This window comes from Panthera leo, chromosome B4 (genome assembly GCF_018350215.1).
Source record: "Panthera leo isolate Ple1 chromosome B4, P.leo_Ple1_pat1.1, whole genome shotgun sequence".
NCBI lineage: Eukaryota > Metazoa > Chordata > Mammalia > Carnivora > Felidae > Panthera > Panthera leo.
The window spans coordinates 40995999-41023165 of record NC_056685.1 but is presented as its reverse complement, the minus strand read 5'-3'; the positions used below and the strand labels follow the sequence as shown (position 1 = coordinate 41023165).

Genomic DNA, 27167 nt, shown 5'->3' with positions numbered 1-27167 from the left:
AGTGTTTGTGTAGGTGTGTTGGGGGTTGTTCTGTCTGTGTTTGGGGGTGGCTCCTTGGACTGGCCAAACTCGTATGGTTATAACCATCCTGCCTGATTGGAGTAGCCCTTGTCTGTTCTCAAATGGTGATTGATGTCATGCATCTAAGTGGATGTCTTTCTCTCGCCTGTCTTTCCTTTTTCAGAGCCCTTAGCTAAGTCACCTATTTGTTTCCTTGACCTTTTTTTTCCCAGGTGTTTGTTTTTTTTGTTTTTTTTTTTGACATGCCATTTCTTTATTCTCTCTGTTTATATTTACTTATTTTTTTTAAGTTCCGGAGCTTGCTGGTTCTGTTTTTGTTTCCCATCAAACATTTTTCACTTCTGCCTTCTTCTTAGCTCCAGCAGCAAGTTGAGGTGTTCTGGGAAAGATGTTTCTACATTGGGCATTTTCTAAGTGGAAAGTCTTCATTTGAAACTGGGGTCTCTTTGGAGAGGGGCAGTCGTGTTACTGAGTCTTCAGCTGTTGGGATGAGAAACTTAGGCTTGAGTCTCATCATCCTTGTGTAGGGCAAGGTGGCAAATTTCTGTGCTGTTGCCCGAGGTGGGGGTGGGGTGGTGGTATTAGTAACCTGATCTGATCCTTTCTGTGAGGGGCAAGAGAAGTAGACTAGTGCTATCTAGCCAATATTGGTTCCACATCTTGGCTTCCCATTGGGGCCTTGGTCTGGGGCTGCCCCCCCATGTTGATTGGGAGCTGTGCAGGCTCCCAGGGTGAACTCTGCCCCAAGCTGTAGCATGACCCAGTTTTTCCACTTGCCACACCCCATTCCTGCCCCTTTCCCAAATCTTCTTTTATGTCTCAGCCACTTTGCTGCTTGTCATGTCAGCACATTATCTGCCTGAGAAGTTTGGGGGTCTTAGGTGGATGGGTGTCCCCTTCACTTGCTTGGGCTTGTCCTTGTGCCCAGCTCCAGCTTTTATGGAAGGGAGGAGGACGAGGAACCGAAAGATTTAACTGATTAGTGAGGGGGACGACATGGGGATTGCTGGGGAGCAGCCTTAAGAAAATGGTTCTTTCTGGTAAGATCCAGGCTGGTGTTCCTTTCCCAAGGGAATGGGAGGGGCTTTCTTGTGCCTGGCCTGATCCTGGGCTGAGTGGGGGGAGGCTGATGGTGCTTTGTCAAGCTTAATGTCTCATGTTCCCTAGTATCTGCCTTGCTCAAGAAGGGCGGAGTCAGAAGCATATTAGGGCTAGTTCTGGGGGTCAGGAGCGAAGAGCATGTGTAGGATTGAAGGAAGCATATTATTGTCCAGCACTGTCCAGGTGCTGCTCCTTTTTTCTTGGTGTAGACATCACTCCCATATGTTGGATAGGTGGCTCCTTCTAATCCGTGAGAGGTGGTTTAGGATCTATTGCTTGGACTCTTGGGGAAGGTAGGTGGTGAGGAGGAAACTGAGTTTCAGAGACTTCTGGTGGGTTCCCATTCCTCAACGTAAATCTTTTGGATATCAGAAATTTGAGGTTTTATGTTCTGACCGCAGCTCTACTGAGCCTTTGTTAAATCTTAGTACTGATGATTGAAACAATTATTATGATTGAGGGAGTAATCTCGTCCCTCTTGTAGTATTACCTTCATGTCGGTCTTGGGTTTCTTTGCGTAGGACATTAGAGTGGCCTCTTGAGAACTGTGTCATCCCAGAATAGGTGTTAGGAGAAGTGGCATGTGGACTTGGGGCCAGGTAGTAATTTGGGAAGTCTTTGTGAGGGTAGTCTTTCCCCGGCTACCTCTATCAACCCCACCCCCCTCCCCTGCTACTTCCTGTCTGTCCTATGTTGGCAGCTGGGTGCCCTGGGCTGGCTTCTGCGGTCAGGAGCCATTTTCCCTCTCTTCAGTGGGTGAGGCACTCCCTCCTTCTCTCCACTCCCTTCTCCACTCCCCCCCCTCCCAGGGCGGGGGTGGCTTAGGAAGAAGGAGAGAGAGGAGGGAGGAGGGAGCTGGTGTGAATGTGTGTTAGTTACAAAGGAAGCTGCCTCCTGGCCTTCTCCTCCCCCTCTGTGCCCCTTCCCACCTATCCCTGCCCAGGAGCTCTCAGTATTACCCCAGGCTTTGTGTGTGCTCCCAGCCAGGGGAGGAGGTGGAGCCAGATGGGAGGAGGATGGGGGGGGGGGGGGCGGTGTGTGTGTGTGTGTGTGTGTGTGTGTGGAGGGGATGGTGACAGCTGGGCTGATTTGGGCCCCTGGGGAGAAGAGGCTACTGACCCAGGAGAAGCTGGGAGGAACAGTGGAGCTGGAGATGGGGAAAGGAAATTATGTTTGAGAGTGGGTGTGATATTGGGCTGGCAACTGAACCTGGGGCTTGGTGGGGGGTGGGGTGGAGTTGGTGGTTTTGAGCAGTGATGACCCAAAGTGGGGAGTGAAGGGTGTGGTTTATGGGACCCCTGAACTGATACCATTCTGGGAATGTCGTGAAGGTGTATTCTCTTGTTTCGGCCTTCTGGGTAGGACCTTTCATTCTCACTCCCTGGTTTATAGAATACTTGGTGGCCAGTTACAGGAGAGCTAGACCTATTTCTTTTATTTGGTTAACTCTTAGCAGCTTAATTCAGCTGCACTGGTGAACATATAGAGGACTCCTATTAGGGATGAGGGAAAGGAGGCAGGGGTCTGGACAGCTGCCTGAGGTGGGCCTGCTCTGGCCTGGCAGGCCTATTTCGGGTATATACAGCTCTCTCTTTGTCTGTTTTTGTCCTGAGTATCAGCTTCCTTCTGTGGAGAGTATAGCAGTTCTCTTCAGTGGAATCTGGGACAAGAGGTGGGGGAATAAAGTCTAAAGCCTCTGGATTAGGCTCTAACCTTTTGCTATTGATCTATTCTCTACCTACCTTTCTCTGCCAACTATGTGTAGAAAATGAAGAGGACCCAGAAGAGGATTTGTCAGAAGCAGAGACTCCAAAGCTCAAGAAGAAGAAAAAGCCTAAGAAGCCTCGGGACCCTAAAATCCCTAAGAGCAAGCGCCAAAAAAAGGAGGTGAGTGGGTGACTGGATGTTTTGGGGAATAAGAGGAAGAACGGAGGAGCTCTGTGAAAGGTTGAGGCGTGGGGTGGGGGGCGCGGTGGCGTGGCATTTGTTTCTTCTGGAGTGGTGGGCCAGGTCCTGGGGATGAGCCTCAGGGCTGTCCTGAGGTCAGCATGTGTGTAGCATGTGTGTGTCTGTCTCCCTCTCCCTCTCCCCCTTCCCTGCTCCAGCGTATGCTCTTATGCCGGCAGCTGGGGGACAGCTCTGGGGAGGGGCCGGAGTTTGTGGAGGAGGAGGAAGAGGTGGCTCTGCGCTCAGACAGTGAGGGCAGCGACTATACCCCTGGCAAGAAGAAGAAGAAGAAGCTTGGACCTAAGAAAGAAAAGAAGAGCAAATCCAAGAGGAAGGAAGAGGAGGAGGAGGATGACGATGATGATGATTCAAAGGTGCCTGGATCTCTGTCCTCTTCCCTATGCTTGCTGTCAACCTCTGTCTTTTGTCTCCCAGATACTCCACTGCCCCTTAGAATGTTTTCTCTCCCTGTTTATAATGATTTTCTCTCCACTCTCCTCCCCTGGTCTTGCAATCTTTTGTTTCAACTCATTCCCTGAGCAGGGGTGGGCACTAGATGTCAGGTGTTTGACCTTGCTCTCTCTGCAGGAACCTAAATCGTCCGCTCAGCTCCTGGAAGACTGGGGCATGGAAGACATTGACCATGTGTTCTCAGAGGAGGATTATCGCACCCTCACCAACTACAAGGCCTTTAGCCAGTTTGTCCGGTAACAAGAGGGTTTTGGGGCTAGGGGAGGAGAGTGCTTCTGTAATCTCTTTTCACTTCTCTTTCTCTCTCTCTTTTATTCTTAAACTTTTCCCTCTTTGCTGTTCTTGTCCATCTTTCCACCAGACCCCTCATTGCTGCCAAAAACCCCAAGATTGCTGTCTCCAAGATGATGATGGTTTTGGGTGCAAAGTGGCGTGAGTTTAGCACCAACAACCCCTTCAAAGGCAGTTCTGGGGCATCAGTGGCAGCAGCAGCGGCAGCAGCAGTGGCTGTGGTGGAGAGCATGGTGACGGCCACTGAAGTTGCACCACCTCCTCCCCCTGTGGAGGTGCCTATCCGCAAGGCCAAGACCAAGGAGGGCAAAGGTGAAATGGGACCCAATGGGACTGATGTGGGTTTGGGATATAAGGACAGAGAAAACATGGAGATGCTCTTCTGTCAGCCTAAAGATAGAAGTAGGAGGGAGGAATGAATCTTGGATTTAGGAGGGACATTTGGGAAGCTGGACACGGGGAAACCAGCTCAGGTAGAGAACACTTTACTGTCTTCCCCTCTTTCTGCCCTTTGCTGTGCATTTGGATTGTATGATCTTACTTGCACTCTTCTGGTTTTAGGTCCCAATGCTCGGAGGAAGCCCAAGGGCAGCCCTCGTGTACCTGATGCCAAGAAGCCTAAACCCAAGAAAGTAGCTCCCCTGAAAATCAAGCTGGGAGGTTTTGGTTCTAAGCGTAAGAGATCCTCGGTGAGAGCCCAGCCTATCCCGTTGGTGAGGGTGCCAAATCTGATAGGATGTTACCTATGTCGGGATCTAGCCTTCACAGTAGGCATGTAAGCATGGGGAGAGTTGGCCCTAGAACAAGGTGACTAGGCTCCTTACATGATAGTCCTTGCTGGGATTCTAGCATCCCTAGTAAAAGAGGAATCCCTTCTCTAGCACTCCCCTTCCCTTGGCTTCAACCTCTAACCTTCTCCTTTTTTATTCTGTCAGAGTGAGGATGATGACTTAGATGTGGAATCTGACTTCGATGATGCCAGTATCAATAGCTATTCTGTTTCTGATGGTTCTACCAGCCGTAGTAGCCGCAGCCGCAAGAAACTCCGAACCACTAAAAAGAAGAAGAAAGGTGTGTTTCTTTTTTGTATCTGTGTGTGATGGGATGGGGTGGGGATGACTGGGGAAGAATCTCCCTAAGGAGATAGGAGTTGGTTTATTTTAGAGGGGGTGGGGGGAGGTAGTTTTTTTCTAATAACTGGGCTTTCCCTCTTCCTTGCCCAGGCGAGGAGGAGGTGACTGCTGTGGATGGTTATGAGACAGACCACCAGGACTATTGCGAGGTGTGCCAGCAAGGCGGTGAGATCATCCTGTGTGATACCTGTCCCCGAGCTTACCACATGGTCTGCCTGGATCCGGATATGGAGAAGGCTCCTGAGGGCAAGTGGAGCTGCCCACACTGCGTGAGTACCTGGCCATTGTGGCTTTTTGGAACCCTCAAGAGGAAGGGTGGGGTGATCAAAGATCTTTAGGGCTTGGGTGGTGTTGCTGCTGTGGACTTTGGGAAACATTCAAAAAAATGATGAGTGTGGTTCAGACTTGGGTGGGTGGGTGGGTGGGGGGTGGTAATAATCTGACTCTGGACTTTTACTGCAGGAGAAGGAAGGCATCCAGTGGGAGGCTAAAGAGGACAATTCGGAGGGTGAGGAGATCCTGGAAGAGGTTGGAGGAGACCCTGAAGAGGAGGATGACCACCATATGGAATTCTGTCGTGTCTGTAAAGACGGTGGGGAGCTGCTCTGCTGTGACACTTGTCCTTCATCCTACCACATCCACTGTCTGAACCCCCCACTTCCAGAGATCCCTAATGGTGAATGGCTCTGTCCCCGTTGTACGGTGAGTTAACTGACCCCAGCCAGGGTGGGATGTGTGGATAGTGTAATCTAGCAGAAGGGTTTATCTCTTCTATACGTAGGCATCAGGAGGCTGAGGTGCAGGAGAGGTCATTGGAGAACTGTATCTTTTAGCCCTGAGATAGGTATTTTCCTTTCTCATGCAGTCTGGGGATACTTTTGCCTGGGAAAATGTAGGACTAACTTTGAACAGAGGAGTTGATGCTCTGCCAGCTCTCTTAAGGAGAGTAGAGCAGTGTTCTTCCATCCTAGAGCATCCATTAGGTCTTGGTAGTTTAGAATGGTTTAATAGGGCCACTTAATTGCTTTTCAGTTGCTTCATAGAGAGGAGTTCTAGGCTCCAGAAGTGGAGAGAGGGAGTTCTATTATTCTTTACTGGAATGGTTCTTTTTAAAATGAGAAGTGTTATTTTAATAATTCTTTGATAATGTTGAGGCTGTGGGCTGTATCATTTCCTCCCCTTGGTAATGATTTGGTGTTGAATCAATCATCTTTTTCTCTCAGTGTCCAGCTCTTAAGGGCAAAGTTCAGAAGATTCTAATCTGGAAGTGGGGTCAGCCACCATCTCCCACACCAGTGCCTCGGCCTCCAGATGCTGATCCCAATACTCCCTCCCCTAAGCCCCTGGAGGGGCGGCCAGAGCGGCAGTTCTTTGTGAAATGGCAAGGCATGTCTTACTGGCACTGCTCCTGGGTGTCTGAACTGCAGGTAAACCTGGGAAGGCTAGAGATCTGGGGGCCACAATGGAGAGGGTCATGAAAAACAGCCTTGTGGATGGAAGGAGTGAATGCCACTCCTCAGTGACTGAATCAACCCCTTTCTGTTTGCAGTTGGAGCTGCACTGTCAAGTGATGTTTCGAAACTACCAGCGGAAGAACGATATGGATGAACCACCGTCTGGGGACTTTGGTGGTGATGAAGAGAAGAGCCGAAAGCGCAAGAACAAAGACCCTAAATTTGCAGAGATGGAGGAACGTTTCTATCGCTATGGGATAAAACCTGAGTGGATGATGATCCACCGAATTCTTAACCACAGGTACCAGAGGAGCTGGGCCAGACTGGTGGCTGTCTTGGGCATGCTGGAAATAGGCAGCATGTCCACCGGGAGACTGCTGCCAAAGGAATTGAGGAAACAGATGTCACCAGTAACTTAAACTTGGAAGAGATGTATGCTCCATACATTATTATTAACTGACTGAATCCTGGTATTTGAACCATAGAAGACTAGATAGATGTAATTTTAGGTCCAGAGACTGGTATGGTAGAGACTCCATATATGTGGCATTTGGCCTTCCTAGAAGTCTGTTTGGAACATACATTACTGGCAGTATTTGAAAGCGAGGCTTACTTAGGAGAAGAGGAGCATGGCCTTCTGGTTCTGAGGACTTTTTTTCTCCTTGACCTTGCAGTGTGGATAAGAAGGGCCATGTCCATTACTTGATCAAGTGGCGGGACTTACCCTATGATCAGGCATCCTGGGAGAGTGAGGATGTGGAGATACAGGACTACGACCTGTTCAAGCAGAGCTATTGGAACCACAGGTGGGTGACTTTGGTGAGGTGTGGAGTTGGTTCTTACTGAGAAGGACCTTAGGCAGCCTTGTGTTGTCTGTCTTCTTTAGGGAGTTAATGAGGGGTGAGGAAGGACGACCAGGCAAGAAGCTCAAGAAGGTGAAGCTGAGGAAGTTGGAGAGGCCTCCTGAAACTCCAACAGTTGATGTGAGTTGGGGCAGAAGAGGGAGGGCACAATTTGTTGGGTTGGACGATATATCTTGTGTCCTCCAGTCTATCGATGGCACTCTGCCAGTAGGAACTTCAGAGCTAGAATGCTTCCCCACTTCTCCACATCTCTGTGAACGAGGGAAATGCTAGGATCATTTTCTCTTTGCATCATCAGAAAAATAAAAACATAGGACATATGCTTTCTACGATTGAGAAAGTGTTAAGAAACTTATTGGAACCTGGGTCTTCTGACCCTTAATTCAGGGTTCAGTTCCTGTGGTTTTATTTGTGTAATATAATATGAGGACTGTTAAGGTGAAAAAGATGACTCCAGGGGGAACATATGATTATTTACCTGGTGGCTCCTGTGTAGTAGAATTATTGTATTGCTAGGGAGACTATGATGTGTCTTTCGTGAGATTGTAAGACCAAGATCTCTGATCGCCTGATAGGTTAGTTGCCTTGCTTCCTGGAGGATACTAAATAAAACACAAAATTACAATAGCTATTAAGGATATTTTCCCCCTACATTTCTTTTCTTTTCTTTTCTTTTTTTTTTTAGTGTTTATTTTGAGAGAAGGGGGCAGGGAAGGGCAGAGGGGGGGAGACCGAGGATCCAAAGTGGGCTCTGTGCTGATAGAGAGCCTGATGTGGGGCTCGAACTCACAAACTGTGATCATGACCCAAGCTGAAGCTGGATGCTCAACCCACTGCACCAACCAGGTGCCCCTCCCCACAATTCTTTATGGCTCTTGAGGATCTAGTGAGGATGTGTGAAGAGGAGGCAGCTTCTGTCTTACGGAAGGAAGGGAGTTCCTGGCCAGCTCTTCACTTCTTCCTTTCATTCTTCAGCCAACAGTGAAGTATGAGCGACAGCCAGAGTACTTGGATGCTACAGGTGGAACCCTGCACCCCTATCAGATGGAGGGCTTGAACTGGTTGCGCTTCTCCTGGGCTCAGGGCACCGACACCATCTTGGCTGATGAGATGGGCCTTGGGAAGACTGTCCAAACAGCAGTCTTCCTCTATTCTCTCTACAAGGAGGTACGAAAGTTGGGGCTGTGAGGTTTTTGTGTATGGGTATTTCGTGTTCGTGGTCTTTTCACACAATGAGGAGAAAGAAAAAAGGAAGAAAAAAATTGGTCCCAGACCTTGAAGAACACTGTGGAATGACATGAAGATAGACGCTTTTTTTTTTTTTTAAGTTTGTTTATTTAAGAGACAGAGACAGCACGAGTGGGGAGGGACAGAGAGGGAGAGAGAGAATCTCAAGTAGGATCCACACTGCAGCTCAGAGCCTGATGTCGGGCTTGAATTCACAAAACGGAGATCATGACCTGAGCTGAAACCAAGAGTCAGATGCTTAACCAACTGAGCCACCCAAGTGCCTCTAAGACAGACATGTGTACATAGAGACAGACTGAGTGGATGGAACCTTGGGTAGAATCAGTGGTGGATGCATAGAGCCTCAGTCCTTGGGGGGAGAATACCTGTTGAGATGAGCAGAGTTGTGGGTGGAATTAGCATGAAAAGACTTCTAGGAAGAAATTGGGTTTTAAACTCCCTGTAAAGGCGAGTGTGACTTTGTGGGAAGGAGTAGGCAGGGCGTTGAAAAGGTGAGGATAGGAGCAGCAGCACACGTGCCAGCCCTCAGCTGGTCCTAGTGTAGAGGTGGGCGCTGGGCCAGCATTGTGTTGGGGCCCTCAGTCCTTATTCTGCCACTTCTCTTCTTTCTCCAAGGGTCATTCCAAAGGCCCCTTCCTAGTGAGTGCCCCTCTTTCTACCATCATCAACTGGGAGCGGGAGTTTGAAATGTGGGCTCCAGATATGTATGTGGTGACGTATGTGGGTGACAAAGACAGCCGTGCTATCATCCGAGAGAATGAGTTCTCTTTTGAAGACAACGCCATTCGTGGTGGCAAGAAAGCCTCTCGCATGAAGGTATCTCACTGGGAGGGAGACCACCTTAGAGAGTTGTTGCTGTGGGCTTAGTCTGCTTAGAGTGGGGTGAGGCCGAAGGATAACAGTTGGGGGGAGGGAAAGTCCCTTGGGTTTGCCTGCACTGGAGGAGTTGAACATTAGTGACCGGGTCACCTGCTTGTGCAGAAAGAGGCATCTGTGAAATTCCATGTGCTGCTGACGTCTTATGAGTTGATCACCATTGACATGGCTATCTTGGGTTCCATTGATTGGGCATGCCTCATTGTGGATGAAGCGCATCGGCTCAAGAACAATCAGTCAAAGGTGAGAAGGAAGTGGGGAGGGAGGTTATGGCCTCCAGTTTTAGTTTTTTAGTGCCACCTACTCATTAAGGGGAGTGTTAGGAGGAGAGGAACTGGTCAAATGGCTTCTGCACTCCTTCCTTACTTGTGATACTCCTTGGTGGTCAGACCTTAAAAGGGAGATGGAAATGGAGGGGAGATGGCAGCTTAACCATTGGGCAGCAAAATAGCTTAGTTTGGAAAGGTATACTGGAGCCCTCTTTTCACTGAATTTTATCTTCTCCATCTGCTTCTCCAGTTCTTCCGGGTCTTAAATGGTTACTCACTTCAACACAAACTGTTGCTGACTGGGACTCCATTACAAAACAATCTAGAAGAGTTGTTTCATCTCCTCAACTTTCTCACCCCAGAGAGGTTCCAGTAAGTGTGTGTTTATCTGTAATCAGCTGATAATTCTGCTTCTAATTCTTCCTGTTGCCCATTTCCTATATGACTGTCTTTTCTTTTTCTGAAGCAATTTGGAAGGCTTTTTGGAGGAGTTTGCAGACATTGCCAAGGAAGACCAGATTAAAAAACTGCACGATATGCTGGGCCCTCACATGTTGCGGCGGCTCAAAGCTGACGTGTTCAAAAATATGCCATCCAAGACAGAACTGATTGTGCGTGTGGAGCTGAGCCCCATGCAGAAGTAAGTCAGAAGGGACAGAAGCACTGACTCCATTTTGTGGATAGACATCTACTAGTTTGCCAAGTGTTTCTTATTCCTCCCTGCATTCTGCTTCAAGGCATCTGGTGACAGGAACAAGCAAAGTCTACAGAAACCTAATTGTTTCTAGTCATAGTTCTTACTAAGTACTTTATTTAACATGATGGTGTTTGTGCTGTTGGTGTTGGTGGTGCTTGTTAGGTTTCCTTAGTCCTGAAGCAAGATATGTTGGAAGGAAGATCTCAGACCTTGGGACTGTCTTGGGAGTTGTATAAAGGTTATAAGTCCTATGAAGGCTCTTGAATCTGACTTCTCTTTGTCTTGCCCATGTAGGAAATACTACAAGTACATCCTCACTCGAAATTTTGAAGCACTCAATGCTCGAGGGGGTGGCAACCAGGTCTCTCTGCTGAATGTGGTGATGGATCTTAAGAAGTGCTGCAACCACCCATATCTTTTCCCTGTGGCTGCAATGGTATGTTGTGCCTCCTCTCGTTCTTCACTGGGTTGGAATTGCTCCATTTTGTTCAGCGTTCTTTTCTTTTTGCTTCTTTCTTCAGGAAGCCCCTAAAATGCCTAATGGCATGTATGATGGCAGTGCTCTAATCCGAGCATCTGGAAAATTATTGCTGCTACAGAAGATGCTTAAGAACCTTAAGGAGGGTGGGCACCGTGTACTCATCTTCTCTCAGGTATTGTGTGGGAGGAGCTGGGAGCTTTGAGAGGGAGCAGTAGACAACCCTCAGTGACGTGAGGAAAACAATTACCATCTGATTCCCCTTTAATTAAACTCTGCTCCTTTTCCAGATGACCAAGATGCTGGACTTGTTGGAGGATTTCTTGGAACATGAAGGTTATAAGTATGAACGTATTGATGGTGGGATAACTGGGAACATGCGACAAGAGGCCATTGACCGCTTCAATGGTAAGAGGAAAGGAGTACCTTCAATCCAGGAATTCTCATTGACTCATGTCTTTGGATGGATTACTTGTTCTTGTGTATCTGCTTTTCTGTGTGGTTCTTTTGAGTTTTTGTCAATTGATATGGAAGAATTAAAGCTTTTGAATGCCTTGATTGGAAGAATGTGTTGAACTATTCCTAGCAGATTTTTTTTATTTTGTTGGAGTCTTCGTTCTTTCTGCTGGAAGAAGAGCGTTGTATTTAATTAACCCTTTTCATTGTATCTTGAGGCCCACAGAGGGAGCAGGACTTAACCCAAGCTCAATTAGCAATTTCGTGGCAGACTTGTCTCCGTAGCCACCCCTCCCCCCTCCTCATTTTTTTATATTGTTTATTTTTTTAAAAGGTTATTTATTTTAGTAATCTCTACACCCACCATGGGGCTCAAACTCATGACCACGAGATCAAGAGTTGTACGCTCTTTCTGACTGAGCCAGCCAGGCGCCCCCTCATTTTTTATTTTAAAATAATTTTGGACTTAAAAGTCGGAAGAAAATAATACAGAGTTCACATATATCTTTGCTCAACTTCTCTTAACGATAACAACTTATATAACCACAGTACAACTGTCAAAAGCAGGAAATTATGAGTGATGTCATACTACTAACTAAGCTGTAGACCTTAATTGAATGTCACCAGTTTTCCTCCTAATGTCCTTTTCCTGTTTCAGGATCCAGTATTAGATCCCACATTGCATTTGGTTGTTGTGTCTTTTTCTGTCTGACATATTTCTTCATTCTTACCTTTGTTGTGCCGCTGATACTTAAAAAAAAATTTTTTTTTAACGTTTATTCATTTTTGAGAGACAGGGACAAGAGTGTGAGACGGGGAGGGGCAGAGAGAGAGGGAGACACTGAATCCAAAGCAGGCTTCATGCTCTGAGCTGTCAGCAAAGGGTCTGACGTGGAGCTTGAACTCACAAACCAGGAGATCATGACCTGAGTGAAGTTGGCTGCTTAACCCACTGAGCCACCCAGGCACCCCTACTGTTGATACTTTTTATGATTGCTGGTTATTTATTGTGTAGAATGTCTGTGAGTTTGGGTTTGTCTGATGTTTTCTCATGAGTAGATTGAGGTTTTTAGACTTTTTGGACAAGAATACCATAGAAGCAATGCCGTGTTCTTCCCCCCCCCCCCCCCATTTATTTTAAAGAACTTTTTTTTAAATGTTCATTTATTTTGAGAGAGAGTGTGCACGCTTGCACACGCACATGGAGGGGAGGTGCAGAGAGAGAGAGAGGAGAGAATCCCAAGCAGGCTCTGTGCTGCCAGCGCAGAGCCTTTTGCAGGGCTCGGTCTCACAGACTATGAGATCATGACCTGAGCTGAAATCAAAAGTTGGACACTTAACTGAACCACCCAGGTGCCCCTCCATGTGTTTTTTTTTTTTTTTTTTTTTTTTTTTTTAACATTTTTTATTTATTTTTGGGACAGAGAGAGACAGAGCATGAACGGGGGAGGGGCAGAGAGAGAGGGAGACACAGAATCGGAAACAGGCTCCAGGCTCCGAGCCATCAGCCCAGAGCCTGACGCGGGGCTCGAACTCACGGACCGCGAGATCGTGACCTGGCTGAAGTCGGACGCTTAACCGACTGCGCCACCCAGGCGCCCCCCCTCCATGTTTTTTAAACTTATTTATGTTGAGAGTGAGAGAGAGGAAGAGAAAATGAGTGGGGGAGGGGCAGCGAGAGAGAGGGTGAGAGAGGATCCCAAGCAGGCTCTGCACCATCAATGCAGAGTTGGATGTGGGGCTTGAACTCACGAATCATGAGACCATGACCTGAGCTGCCACCAAGTGTTGGTTGCTTAACCGACTGAGCCACTACGGTGCCCCACAGTGTTCTTTTTGGTATATCATGTCAGGGGGAGGACATGATGTTGATAATGTCTCATTACTGGTAATGTTAACCTTGATCCTTCAGTTCAGGTGATACCTGCTTAGTTTCTCCACTGTAAAGCTACTCTTTTTCACATTGTAATTGATAAATATCTTTTTTTTTTAGTTGAAGTATATTTGACACAGTGTTAACATTAGTGTCAGGTGTGCAGGGTAGTGATTGGGTAACTCTAAAAGTTACACTCTGCTCACCACAAGTGTAGTTACCATCTGTCATACAACACTATTACAGTATCACTGACCATATTCTCTATGCTGTGCCCTTCACCCCCACGATTTATCTGTTACATAACTGGATGAAAGAGGTATTTGAGACTATGGTCATGCACTGTTTCTCCTCAGACTTTTACTACTCTGATGTTTGCCTGATGAGGTTTTGTATTTCTGACATTCTTTCTACATTTATTAATTGGAATTCAAGAGACACTTTTTTTTTTTTTTTTTAAGATTTTTTTATTATTTTTTAAGTAATCTCTACACCCAACTTTGGGATCGAACTCCCAACCCTGAGATCAAGAGTCAAATGCTCTACTGACTAAGCCAGCCAGGTGCCCCTCAGGAGACCCTTCTAATGGTTTTTGTTCCTTCCTTAGCACCGGGTGCTCAACAGTTCTGCTTCTTGCTTTCTACTCGAGCTGGGGGCCTTGGAATCAATCTGGCCACTGCTGACACAGTTATTATTTATGACTCTGACTGGAACCCCCATAATGACATCCAGGTGAGCAGAGGTAGTGGCCTTCATATACAGTAACCTACTGGTAATGCAGTGTTCTCTGTGAGGGCTCCACCATCTGGAATTAGTTGTTTCAGGGGAAAACAGTAGATTCTTTTTGTGTCTTTTACCTTATTGTGAACCAGAGAGTTTGGGTTAGCCAAGGTCTTAATTTGGGGGTAACATGAGAGAAGGTGGGGTCTGGGGGGGAAGTTTGTGTGAAGGCAAATGCAGAAGCAGGAAAATAGGATTATTTCAGTTTCTGACTTTGCATCGTGCCCACCTTCAGGCTTTTAGTAGAGCTCACCGTATTGGGCAGAATAAGAAGGTGATGATATATCGGTTTGTGACCCGTGCGTCAGTGGAGGAGCGCATCACGCAGGTGGCAAAGAAGAAGATGATGCTGACGCATCTAGTGGTTCGGCCTGGGCTGGGCTCCAAGACTGGATCCATGTCCAAACAGGAGCTTGATGACATCCTCAAGTTTGGCACTGAAGAACTATTTAAGGATGAAGCCACAGATGGAGGTGAGCTAGTCAGGAACTTGTTTTGGTGTGGGGCTTGGCCTCTCTAAAGGGTATATTTGATACTTAGGGTCCTGAGACTTGGACCTAGGGTCCTGTGGGACTTGCTTTTTCACTGCAGCTGCTGAATCTGACTTTGAGGGTATGGACCCCTGATTCTTTGTAGGAGGAGACAACAAAGAGGGAGAAGATAGCAGTGTTATCCACTATGATGACAAGGCCATTGAGCGACTTTTGGACCGTAACCAGGATGAGACAGAAGACACAGAATTGCAGGGCATGAATGAATATTTGAGTTCATTCAAAGTGGCCCAGTACGTGGTGCGGGAAGAAGAGATGGGGGTGAGTATGAGTCCAAGGCAATGCTGTGCTTGATGACTGGTCTGGAATTTGTTATTGCGACCAGGATGGTATTTGAGACAAGAGGAAAACATCTGTAGGTAAATCAGTACATTGAATTGATATACCTCTTTGAAAGTAAATATTATCACACATGGGCAGTCACATTCTCATTTTTGCCGTGGCTATCAGGAAACTCATAGCCAAATTTCACACTCAAAACATTTATATATATATTAGCTCTTCCTTATCACAATCTCATTTTATCTTCTGTAGTTTATTGATCCTACAAATAAACTTTTGATTTCTATCTCAAATCTCTTGGGAGAAAAGGCAGGAGATGAGATACATATCTGGGCAGCCTATTTCCCTGTACTTCTTTTTTTTAAATATTTTTATCTTGGAGAGCAAGCGCTCGCACGTGTGTGCAATGAGTGAGTGGAGGAAGAGCAAAGAGAGAGAAGGGGACAGAGGATCTAAATCGGGCTCTGGGCTGACAGCAGAGATCCTGATGTGGGGCTCCAACTCACAAACTGTGAGATCATGACCTGAGCCGAAGTCAGTTGCTTAACCAACTGAGCCTCCCAGGTGCCCCTATTTCCCTGTACTTTTTATAGCAATAGACTGTTTTCCCTTTTTCTTCTCTTCCCTTCCTTTTTTACCAAAAACAAAACAAAAAAAACTCTAAAACTGATGAATGTGTGGCTTCTTTAATAATTTTCTCCTCCATGGGGCGCCTGGGTGGCTCAATCGGTTAAGCGTCCGACTTCAGCTCAGGTCACGATCTCGCGGTCCGTGAGTTCAAGCCCCGCGTCAGGCTCTGGGCTGATGGCTCAGAGCCTGGAGCCTGCTTCTGATTCTGTGTCTTCCTCTCTCTCTGCCCCTCCCCCGTTCATGCTCTGTCTCTCTGTCCCAAAAATAAATAAACATTAAAAAAAAAAAAAAATTAAAAAAAAAATTTTTTTTTCTCCCCCAAAAGTAGAGTATAAAATGAAAAAAACAAATAGACATTTTCTTCTGGTCCTCTTTAGACCATTCAACTCAGAGTTCTTTGAATTGGCGTAGCTTTCTGGCAGTCTTTGCCATCTTTTTCCCAGCTTTCCAACTCAAAACCATCCCCCCCTTATTGCTGTGTTTTTCTGATATATACCTGTTCTCTTTGTTTTCTTCTGGAGATGATGCTGCTAGACTCTGTTGGAACTGTGACTGAGAAGTCTGACATAGGTGTATGGGCTGTAGTATTCAGTCAAAACTGCCCTCCTGTAAGGTGCTTTGTGTTTCTGTTGGGGCAGTGACTGCATGGAGGGGTGATTGGCTTGGGGCAGCACATGCTGAATGGTTGGGAAGGGAGGGTGGTCCTCCCATTGATAACCTCTGCTGTTGACTACTCAGGTATACAAATGGCCCTCTCATTAGCAGCTGTGGCTGCCATCTACCTTATAAGATTTTTTAAATTGTATTTTTTGAATAAATAGTAATTCACATTCAAAATTCAGAAGATACCAAGATATCTCTTTCCCATCTAGTTCCCTCCCTGGGGATAACTGAAGTTTTCAGTTTTTTGTATATTTTCCTAAAGGTATTTTATGTGCATACAAATTACATTCATACATATGTATACATGCATGTGCCTATATATACATACATACACATAAACACTTTTTTCCCTTTTCATTTTATTATTTTTTTTTCCCTTTTCATTTTAGACACAAAAGTAGTTGTCATATATGATGTTCTGTACCTTGCTTTTTGTCCATTTGAATAATCTTGGAGATTTAGTCCAAATAAATTACATAAAGAGCTCCTCCTCCTTTTAAAAAAATTGTTTTTAAGATTATATATTTTTAACTAATCTCTATACCTAGTGTGGGGCTCATACTTTATATCCCTGAGATCAAGAGTCATGTGCCGTACCAGTTGAGCCAACCAGGCCTCCCCTTCGCCCTTTTTTTTGCTGCATAATATATCTTTGTTTGGAAGTACCGTTATTTATTTACTTAAATATTTATTTATTTAGAGAGAGCATAAGCAAGCAAGCGGGGGAGGGGCAGAGAGAGAGAGAGACAGAGAGAAAGAGAGAGAGAGGGAATATCCCAAGCAGGCTCTGTGCTCTTAGCATCAGAGCCTGACGTGGGTCTGGATCCCATGAACCATAAGATCATGACCAGAGCTGAAATCGAGAATTGGACACTTAATCCACTCAGCCACCCAGGCGCCCCCATGATTTATTTTTTAAGATTGAGGTAAAATTGACAGCATTAATGTTTAGTTTCTGTTGTACAACAAATTGATTTGATATTTATGTATTTTGTGAAATGATCACCTGGTAAGTCTAGTTAACATCTGTTACCATGCATAGTTGTGCATTTTTTTTCTTGTGATGAGAACTTTTAAGATCTATTCTCAGCAACTTTCAAATATGCAATACGGTGTTATTAACTGTAATCACCATGCTGCGTGTTATATTCACAGGACTTGTTTATTTTATAACTGGAGGTTCGTACCTTTTGACCCTCTTCATCCATTTTGCCCACTCCCCACCCCCAGGAATTGATTCAGTTAGTTCCATATTGATAGACATTTAGGGTGTTTCTAATATGCTGTTAGTAGTGGTTTAGTTCTAATGTAAGGGATTTGGAATCAGTTACTGGTCTTGAAGTGTCTGAAAAAAAGATTTTTGGAGGAACGTAAACATTACTAGAACATAAGAGAGTATGTATGTATAATTTGGTTTTGTTTTTTGCACACAGTTGGCAAATTTTTATGAAATTATGAAGAACAGAAGAGCTTATGGTCCTTCTACTTTATCTCTTATGAAGATTTTTTGTAGTATTTTAGAAGCCCTTTTTTTTAAAAAAATTTTTTTTTTAACGTTTATTTATTTTTGAGGCAGAGAGAGACAGAGCATGAACGAGGGAGGGTCAGAAAGAGGGAGACACAGAATCTGAAACAGGCTCCAGGCTCTGAGCTGTCAGCACAGAGCCCGACGCTGGGCTTGAACTCACGGTCTGCGAGATCATGACCTGAGCCGAAGTCGGCCACTTAACCGACTGAGCCACCCAGGCGCCCCCAGAAGCCCTTCTATTCTCCCTTCCTATCTAATCTCTTTTTCCTATATTTTGCTGTCTCCCAACTGTGTAGGTCTCAGTAAAAAGTGTTAGAAGAAAGCATACGGTCTCTTCATGCTTCTCTTGTGATAACATCATCTCACGTTTTTCTTTAGTTATGTTGACTGCTAATCTCTATGTAATTATGAGGAGCCATGTCCTGTCAATTAAATTTCTCTTTAAGTTCTTAGGTCCAGCCAGGCACACTAAGTATTTCAGAGTCCAGTCCTGAAAAGGAGCTAGCACAGTGGGAATTGTGTGAGGACCAGGGGTAGCTGGTGGTGCTGACTTCAGCACCCCTGAGTCCTGGCCCTCCCTCTGTCCCAGGAGGAAGAGGAGGTAGAACGAGAAATCATAAAACAGGAAGAAAGTGTGGATCCTGACTACTGGGAGAAATTGCTGCGGCACCATTATGAGCAGCAGCAAGAAGATCTAGCCCGAAATCTGGGCAAAGGAAAAAGAATCCGTAAACAGGTCAACTACAATGATGGCTCCCAGGAGGACCGAGGTGTGTGTGGCCGGCCCCGCCCCCCACCCATGGGCCGTTCCACTAGAGCAGTGGGCCCCGCTCATCTGCCCTCTCTCCCTCCAGATTGGCAGGACGACCAGTCCGACAACCAGTCCGATTATTCAGTGGCCTCAGAGGAAGGTGATGAAGACTTTGATGAACGCTCAGAAGGTGAGGGCTATGCCTTTCTGCTGACTTTTAAATGTTACTTTGTTTAATACCTCTGTCAGTGTCGCTCATGCCTCCTTTTCTTTTTGCAGCTCCCCGCAGGCCCAGTCGCAAGGGCCTGCGGAATGATAAAGATAAGCCATTGCCTCCTCTGTTGGCCCGTGTTGGTGGGAATATTGAAGTAAGTGCTGTTTGATTCTAAGGAGGGGTGATGGGTGAGTGCTTGATATTTGGTCTTTGATGGAGTAAGACCTGCTCCCTCTCACGTAGGCCTGCTCCCTCTCACGTAGGCTCCTTCTTCTTCTAGGTACTTGGCTTTAATGCTCGTCAGCGAAAAGCCTTTCTTAATGCAATTATGCGATATGGGATGCCACCTCAGGATGCTTTTACCACCCAGTGGCTTGTGAGAGATCTGCGAGGCAAATCAGAGAAAGAGTTCAAGTAAGTTGAGAGCTGGAGTGACTGTACAGAGCAAGAGTTTTTAATCTCTGGTCATTCCACACTACTCGTCCAGGCTGTGCAGGGAAATTGTCCGTGTTCTCTGTTGAAGTTGATGGGTGAAGCTGTTAGTAATAGGGCTCTTTGTGTTTCTAGCTTCCCTAGAAGAGAACCTGGGGCGTGGTGTGGGATCTGGAGAACCATCCTTCAATGTGATTGTGGGCTTTATCTCAAGATGGAGCCAGAGTTGTTGTTGCCTGAGTTAATGCCTAAGTGGTGGGAAAGATCTCATCTAGGAGTTGGCCTGATAGCTGTTTAACTCATTTTTCACTTCCTTACTACAGGGCTTATGTGTCTCTTTTTATGCGACATTTATGTGAGCCGGGGGCAGATGGGGCTGAGACCTTTGCTGATGGTGTCCCCCGAGAAGGCCTGTCTCGCCAGCATGTCCTTACTAGAATTGGTGTCATGTCCTTGATTCGAAAGAAGGTGAGTCCTGAGCCTCTTTTCATTGTTCAGAGTTTGTAGGGGAAACTGGAGGGCCAATAGGAAAGGAGCCTAGAGCTGGAATTGAGTCTTCACTATCTTGTCTTATTGCTCCAGGTTCAGGAGTTTGAACATGTCAATGGGCGCTGGAGCATGCCTGAACTTGCTGAAGTAGAGGAGAACAAGAAAATGTCCCAGCCAGGGTCACCTTCCCCAAAGACTCCCACACCCTCCACTCCAGGGGACACACAACCCAATACCCCTGCACCTGCCCCACCTGCTGGTAAGTGTGCTTGTACTCTCTTTTTCTGTCTTTTGTCCTTGCCTATGCTTTGTCTGCTCCCTTGTGCTCAGCTCTAACAGGGGAGTCTGGCAGGACACAGAGCAATCTCCCTCTCAGTTTAGGAGAGCCGTCCTAAGAATAGGGCTGGCTCTTAAAGGCACGAGAGGACAACTTAAGATGAGACAAACTGAGCGGGTGTGACCTTCTCGCTGGTCTAGGACCTTCCTCCTAATTAAGTGTCTTCTGTTGGTCTGCAGAGGATGGGATAAAAATAGAAGAGAATAGCCTCAAAGAAGAAGAGAGTGCAGAAGGAGAAAAGGAGGTTAAATCTGCAGCCCCAGAGGCCACTGTCGAGGTAAGAGATGGGGGTGACTGGATGCCATACCAAAGGTAAATGGATAAGCCCGTTCATCCTTTTCGATCGTTGGCCTGTTTGCTTCAACTTACGTCTTTTTCCTTTGAAGTGTACACAACCCCCTGCCCCTGCCTCAGAGGATGAAAAAGTCCTTGTTGAACCTCCCGAGGGAGAGGAGAAAGTGGAAAAGGCAGAGGTGAAGGAGAGAACAGAGGAACCGATGGAGACAGAGCCCAAAGGTATCCACATTTTCAAGTACTACATTGTGCAGATCCCTATGAAGCTCTTGGACTTTTAACTGGGCTATGGGGTGTCAGGAAGAAGTGAAACCCTGAATAATCCTGCACCCTTGAATTTAAATTGAGGGTTTTTTCCCCTTAAGATGTCTTTTATGATGTTAATCATGGAGATTTAGGATTAAGACTTTTCCAGGGCACGTGGGTGGCTCGATTAGATTAGTTAAGCGTCAGACTTCAGCTCAGGTCATGATCTCAGGGTTTGTGAGTTCAAGCCCCAAGTCAGGCTCCTTGCTGACAGTGCAGAGCCTGCTTGGGATTCTCTCTCTTTGCCCCTTCCCCATTTGCATGTGCTCTCACTCCCCTGTCTCTTTCTCAAAGTAGATAAATAAACTTAAGAAGAAAAAAAAAAAAAAAGACTGTTCCGTTTGGCTATGGTGAGGAACAGAGAACATTTTTATTTTTTTATTTTGTTTTCTAAGTTAATATGTAAGTTTAAAGCAAGCATGAGCAGGGTAGGGGCAGAGAGAATCCCAAGCAGGCTCTGTGCTGTTGGTGCAGAGCCCCACTTGGGGCTAGATCTTGTGAGATCATGACCTGAGCTGAAACCAAGAGTCAGATGCTCAACTGACTGAGCTACCCAGGAGCCCCCTTCTTTTTTAAGTCAATTAATTAATTATTATTTATTTATTTTTGTTTTGTTAAAAAAATTTTTTTAATATTTATTTTAAAAAATTTTATGTTTTATTTTTTTTGAGAGCGAGTGCAAGTGGGGGACGGGCAGAGAGAGAGGGAGACATCCAAAGCAGGCTCCAGGCTCTGAGCTGTCAGCACAGAGCCTGAGTGGGGCTCAAACCCACGAGCTGCTCGATCATGACCTGAATCGAAGTTGGACGCTCAACCGACTGAGCCACCCACGTGCCCCTTTATTTATTTTTTAACGTTTATTTATTTTGAGAGAGAGAGTGCGCGCAAATGGGAGAAGGGCAGAGAGAGAGAATCCCAAGCAGGCTCTGTGCTATCAGTGCAGAGCCAGATTCAGGGCTCAGTCCAACAAATTGTGAGATCATGACCTGAGCCAAAATCCAGAGTTTGATACTTAATCCCTGAGTCACTCAGGTGCTCCAAAAGCTTTTATTTTTGAGTAATCTGTACATCCAACATGGGGCTCGAGTTCACAAGCTCGAGATCAAGAGTTGCATGCCTGTGACTGAGCCAGCCAAGCACCCCAAAACATTCTTCTTTATACACTCTCAATGCCATCTGTTCTCCCCAGGTGTTGCTGATGTGGAGAAGGTAGAGGAAAAGTCAGCAGTAGATCTGACTCCCATTGTGGTAGAGGACAAAGGTGGGTGTTTGGAGAAGCTGGTTATGATTAAAAAGGACTCTAAAACTAGATGCAAGGATTTTATCTTTGGGATAGCCCCTGGCCTCTTCCCATCCACGCCCATATAGCTATTTTATCCCAAGCTAAAAGACTCCATCTGTCCCTACATATGATTGTCATGGGCCGGTGGCATCTTTTTCTGGGTTTGAGAAACAGTGTGGAGAAAGGGTGGAGGTGGCTGGATACTTGCAGCATATAATGCTGTGGGTAAAGGCCAAGGTGCTATGCTTTTGTATGGCGCTGATATTTTTCTTCTGCATATCCTGTAGAAGAGAAGAAAGAAGAAGAAGAGAAAAAAGAGGTGATGCTTCAGAATGGAGAGACCCCCAAGGACCTGAATGACGAGAAGCAGAAAAAAAATATTAAACAGCGATTTATGTTCAACATCGCAGATGGTGGTTTTACTGGTATGACAATGAGGGACCATCTGGGGTTAGAAGCATCTAAAGTGAAATTAGGGTTCCTGTACAAAGACTTCATTAGATGAGGGACTGTCAAGCTGATTCTGTGTTAAAAAGCCACAGGCATGGCATACTACTAAGATGGCATCTGTGGGGGCAGAGATAAAGAGTTTTTTGAATTCTTAAAGACATTTGTGCCTCTTTTTCTCCCCAACCTTCCCCAAATTCTCTTCAGAGTTGCACTCCCTTTGGCAGAATGAGGAGCGGGCAGCCACAGTCACCAAGAAGACTTACGAGATCTGGCATCGGCGACATGACTACTGGCTGCTGGCTGGCATCATAAAGTATCCTTTGCCTGAGTCTGGGCTGAGGTTCTTGGTGAAGGTTTCTGAAGATCCCATGTTTGAGGTTCTTTCCTTGTTTTGTTTTTCCTGAGCAATTTTCCAATAGCCATGGCTATGCCCGGTGGCAGGACATCCAGAATGACCCACGCTATGCCATCCTCAATGAACCTTTCAAGGGTGAAATGAATCGTGGCAATTTCTTAGAGATCAAGAATAAGTTTCTAGCCCGAAGGTTCAAGGTGAGCAGGATGGGGAGGAATGAAATGTTGAAGTGACAGCTTTTATTTTTATTTTATTTTATTATTTATTTATTTTGGGGAGAGGAGGAGGGGCAAAGAGAGGGAGAGAGAATCCCAAATAGGCTCTGCACTCTCAGAGACCAGACGTGGGGCTTGATCTCACAAACTGAGATCATGACCTGAGCTGAAATCAAGAGTTGAATGCTTAACCAGCTGAACCACCCAGGTGCCCTGAAATGACAGCCTTTACAGTGCAGAAGAGACTACAAAGGAGGTAGTCTATTCATGCAGCCATGCTGTTTATTGTGTTTTCCTGTGTATGTTACTTAACTTTTTATATTGTGAAAGGCTTTGTTCCCAAGTATCTTAAATATTAGAAATATGGGGGCACCTGGGTGACTCAGTCGGAAAAGCATGCAACTCTTGATTTTGGGGTTGTGAGTTCAAGCCCCACAAATACAGAGATAACTTAAATAAAAAGTTAAAAAAAAAAAAGCAAAAAAATTAAGACCTAGAGACTCGAAAGTAACCAGCTCTTCAAGGGCTGAAGATGACTCTGCCTAATAAATGACACAGACAGAATGGCACCTGGCTAACTCAGTAGGGCATGCAACTCTTGATCTCAGGGTCATGAGTTCAAGCCCCACGTTGGGCATGGAGCCTAATTAAATACATACATACCAATAAATGACACAGACATGCAGTGGATATGTTGGGGGAACACTATAGGTTGGAGTGTGCAGGAAAGATACAGAGATGGGACTGAATTGGATCTTTGAAGAGGGAGGGCTGTCAGTGGGCTAGTGGTACTTTTATCTGCATCTGAGAGCACCTGTGTGGATAAGGGGTGGGGTGGATGCAAAGAGGAGATGCAAAGGTAGAGCTTCATTCTCAGAATCACTAGAGTTAGTAAACCCAGGGCTGAAGAGAGTCTCAGTCTAGAATTCAGCAAACGTACATTGAGGGCACCTTTGTGCAGACCATCAAAATGGGATACCATGAAGACAAGATATGGGGATTTTAAGCTGACTGTAACTGGGGGGTAAGAAATGTACACTAACCTTCAAACATGTGCCAAGCGATGAGTGGCACAGGGATACAAAGATAAGGCATGGTGCCTATTCTCAAGGAACTTTTGGTTTAAGGTAGAGGCAAATGTGTGATAAAATGAATGCCACTCTGTGTTTTGGGAGGGATTCATATGGAAGTTCTCCAGGGAAAATTAGGGAGCCAGAAGAGAGCTCCCAAATGGCTTTGTGGAGAAGCTGGTATTGGAATTAAGTTTTGATTAATGTAATAGAGATAACTGGATAGAAACGGAAGGCTGTTTGAACCAACGGGATTAGGTAGGGCAGAGACCTAGAGGCAGCAGAGCTTATGGTGTTTGCAAACAGCAAGTAGTCCAGTCGGGCTGTAGAGAACACTTGTTTGGGTGATGGTGGGAGGTAGGTTGGAGAGATAGGTAAGGGTTAGAGATCAGTAGGTGCATTTTTTGGCACCAGATGAGAGTTTGGACTTGACTCTATAGTTAGTTAATGGGCAGGCATTGAAGGATTGTGAAGAGTTTTGATATGACCAAGGAAAATGGAAACAGTATTCATGAGATTATAGAACTGCTGTACAGTCATGAGGTAGTAAAAGGCTGGGCTGTGGTGCTGGTTGTAGAAAATGAAAAGGATAAGATAAAGGAAACAAAATACCAAATAATTGATAGGATTTACTCGTTTATTGTAGGGTCAGCAAACCTTTTCTATTAAAGGGCTCAATGGTAACTATTTCAGGCTTTGTGGGACGTACATGTTGCAAATACTCGTTGCAAATACTCTCGTAGTGTGCAAGTAGCCACAGGTGATAAACGAGTAAGTATGAATGTGTTCCCATAAAACTGTATTTATTGATGCCAAAATTTGACCTTCATATAATTTTTATGAAGTGTCACAAACTGTTGATTTTTTTCTAGCCATTTAAAAATGTAAAAAACCGGGGCACCTGGCTGGCTCAGTCGGTAGAGTGTGCAACTCTTGACCTTGAGGTTATAAGTTCGAGCCCTATGATGGGTGTGAAGATTACGTAGAAAAACAAGATTTTTTTAAAAAATGTAAAAAAACCATTCTTAGCTCTTGAGCCATACAAAAACAGCCAATGCGCCAGATATTGGCCATAGGCCATAGTTTCTGACTCTTGACTGATTGGATTTGAGATACAAACTAAAGTTTTGAGCCTGAGTCACCAAGAAAAATGATCATTGGCAGATCAGGGAAGTATGAAGAGGGAGCAGTTTGTAGAGTTAAACTTTAGAAAAAGTCCTAGTGTCCTCCCACTACCCCCATCACCATAAACAAGTGGGATCAGAGGGATCAACCACATGAGTGGGATCAGAAAGCTCAGTGCTTGAAATGTAGGTTCAAAAAGCATCATTTGCACAGAGATGCTGGCTGAACTGGGAAAGGAGAAATCACTTAAGGGAGTGCGTTAAAAGAATAGCAAGCCAAGGGCTGGCCCTGGAGAAAGCTCATAGTATGGGACAGGAAGAGGCAGTTGGTGAAGGAGACAGGATCTGTAGATTGAAAGTAGATGCTTGGTCTGTCTGGGGATAGATTATTCTGCTTGATGAAGCATGTCCTGTGGAAGAAACAACAGCCCATTATTCTCATACTGTCCTATTTCCTGACCCCTAATGGCTTTATTGTTTTTAAGAACCAGTGGATGGATACTTGAGCAAATTAAGTCTTATAACTTCTGAAACAGCATTCTGTCCCTCGGAATATATTGCAAAGAACCTTTTACGTAGCTCCATCAGGTGACGTGTAAGTGTTCATTGCAGCATAATTTTTGGTGGTGGGGCCTGTAGGCAACCTAGATGTTCAGCTGGGACACTGGGAGTGTGCATAGGTAAAATGCGGGTTCACATCATTAAGCGTTCTAAGCAACAGAAGAAACAAAATATATGTGATAGAACAACATAAATTGAACAAATTAAAAAGATCTGAAGTGGGGAAAGGAAGAAAAAGCTTTTTATGTGTACAGAACAACATTTTGTTAAATTAGAAATATGCACATGAACCAATATTCAGTCTTCAAAAACACCAAAAACCACTCAGTAAGTATATTATAAGCGTTGCCTATTGGGGAAGGAAAGGGAATGGAAATGAGATATGGAGACAAAAGAAAATAAAATAATTTTAAAAAGTAAAACAACTTAAGTGATATGATGTGGTAAGCATATCCATAGAAGGGACAATCATGCAACCACTAAAAAGCATCTTTTGTTAGGGGCTCCTGGGTGGCTCAGTTGGTTAAGCATCCGACTTCAGCTCAGGTCATGATCTCATGGTTAGTGAGTTCAAGCCCCACATCGGGCTCTGTGCTGATGGCTCAGAGCCTGGAGCCTGTTTCGGATTCTGTGTCTCCCTCTCTGCCCCTCCCCTGCTCCTGCTCTGTCTTTCTCTGTCTCTCAAAAAGTAAATAAATGTTAAAAAAATTTAAAAAAAAAAGCATTTTTTTGTCAAGAGCAGTTAATAATAAAGGAAGGTTTTTCCTGTGGAATTTTGAGTGAAGCCATGATGTAGATCTATAGAGAGAGAGTGATCTCTGGTACATAAAAAATATATACGCAAAGAAAAACCAGAACATGTTAACAGTATCTTTAGGAGGTGCAATTACTTACAATCTTAATATTTTATACGATCTACTTTCTCAATTGAAACTATCATTTTTGTATAAGCAAATCAATAAAGGGCAAGGAGTTTTAAAAACATGGACTTCCAAATGGGGATTAAAAAAAGCAAAAGCAATGTGATGTTGAGCTGCTTGTGTTGGGGGGAGCCATCTGTAAGGTTCTTTATAGGTTCTGAGAAGCCTGTCAAAAATCAGCAGAGTAAATATCAGTCCAACCCCCATCTCCTCTTTATCCTTCTCTAGCTCTTAGAACAAGCCCTGGTGATTGAGGAACAGCTGCGCCGGGCAGCTTACCTGAACATGTCCGAGGACCCTTCTCACCCTTCCATGGCCCTAAACACCCGCTTTGCTGAGGTGGAGTGTTTGGCGGAGAGTCATCAGCACCTGTCTAAGGAGTCAATGGCAGGAAACAAGCCAGCCAATGCAGTCCTGCACAAAGGTAGCCAGTGGCTCCCCTGCCTCCTGCTGACTCGGTCTCCTTCCTCCTCCCGAATACATAGTTACTCCTTGTTTCCAAAACTTTCAGAGTCCCTCTGGCTAGGATCTTTGCCTTCTTCCTTGAAAAGCTAATATCTTAGAGGCAATCAAGGACAGTGGTTCTTTGCCTCTTTTAACTCCATATATTCAAGTTCTTGGAGGTGGAAAGCAAAGCAGAATAATAGAGTATCGTCTGAGATAATTTAGAGGTGACTTCAGGTGATTTAAGATCCAGTTAGATTCTAGATCCCTTTCGACATTTCGTTTCTAACTAAAGTTCAAACATGGGGGGT

At 45.3% G+C, this 27167-nt stretch overlaps 1 protein-coding gene and 1 non-coding gene across 8 annotated transcripts in view; both read left to right on the top strand.

The window, feature by feature from the left end:
- Positions 1-27167, top strand: part of CHD4 (chromodomain helicase DNA binding protein 4) — a 30374-nt gene that overhangs the window by 1922 nt on the left and 1285 nt on the right. The window contains exons 3-38 of one of the 7 annotated variants that reach the window (XM_042945633.1): positions 2888-3009; positions 3249-3443; positions 3658-3776; positions 3902-4143; positions 4393-4520; positions 4767-4902; positions 5055-5233; positions 5427-5666; positions 6188-6391; positions 6514-6719; positions 7093-7224; positions 7305-7401; positions 8257-8448; positions 9145-9345; positions 9511-9648; positions 9925-10046; positions 10141-10314; positions 10666-10807; positions 10893-11024; positions 11140-11257; positions 13786-13910; positions 14194-14431; positions 14595-14770; positions 18202-18382; positions 18467-18553; positions 18643-18731; positions 18858-18991; positions 19333-19477; positions 19592-19757; positions 20015-20112; positions 20222-20351; positions 21625-21696; positions 22005-22142; positions 22372-22480; positions 22587-22719; positions 26641-26839. In XM_042945633.1, coding sequence (XP_042801567.1) covers positions 2888-3009; positions 3249-3443; positions 3658-3776; positions 3902-4143; positions 4393-4520; positions 4767-4902; positions 5055-5233; positions 5427-5666; positions 6188-6391; positions 6514-6719; positions 7093-7224; positions 7305-7401; positions 8257-8448; positions 9145-9345; positions 9511-9648; positions 9925-10046; positions 10141-10314; positions 10666-10807; positions 10893-11024; positions 11140-11257; positions 13786-13910; positions 14194-14431; positions 14595-14770; positions 18202-18382; positions 18467-18553; positions 18643-18731; positions 18858-18991; positions 19333-19477; positions 19592-19757; positions 20015-20112; positions 20222-20351; positions 21625-21696; positions 22005-22142; positions 22372-22480; positions 22587-22719; positions 26641-26839 — 5439 coding nt within the window. Of the gene's footprint in view, positions 1-2887; positions 3010-3227; positions 3444-3657; positions 3777-3901; positions 4144-4392; positions 4521-4766; positions 4903-5054; positions 5234-5426; positions 5667-6187; positions 6392-6513; positions 6720-7092; positions 7225-7304; positions 7402-8256; positions 8449-9144; positions 9346-9510; positions 9649-9924; positions 10047-10140; positions 10315-10665; positions 10808-10892; positions 11025-11139; positions 11258-13785; positions 13911-14193; positions 14432-14594; positions 14771-18201; positions 18554-18642; positions 18732-18857; positions 18992-19332; positions 19478-19591; positions 19758-20014; positions 20113-20221; positions 20352-21624; positions 21697-22004; positions 22143-22371; positions 22481-22586; positions 22720-26640; positions 26840-27167 lie in introns of all 7 variants that reach the window. The other 6 variants (XM_042945636.1, XM_042945632.1, XM_042945630.1 and 3 more) reach the window with 6 other exon arrangements.
- On the top strand, positions 19790-19929 carry LOC122225743. Its single transcript, XR_006205347.1, has one exon.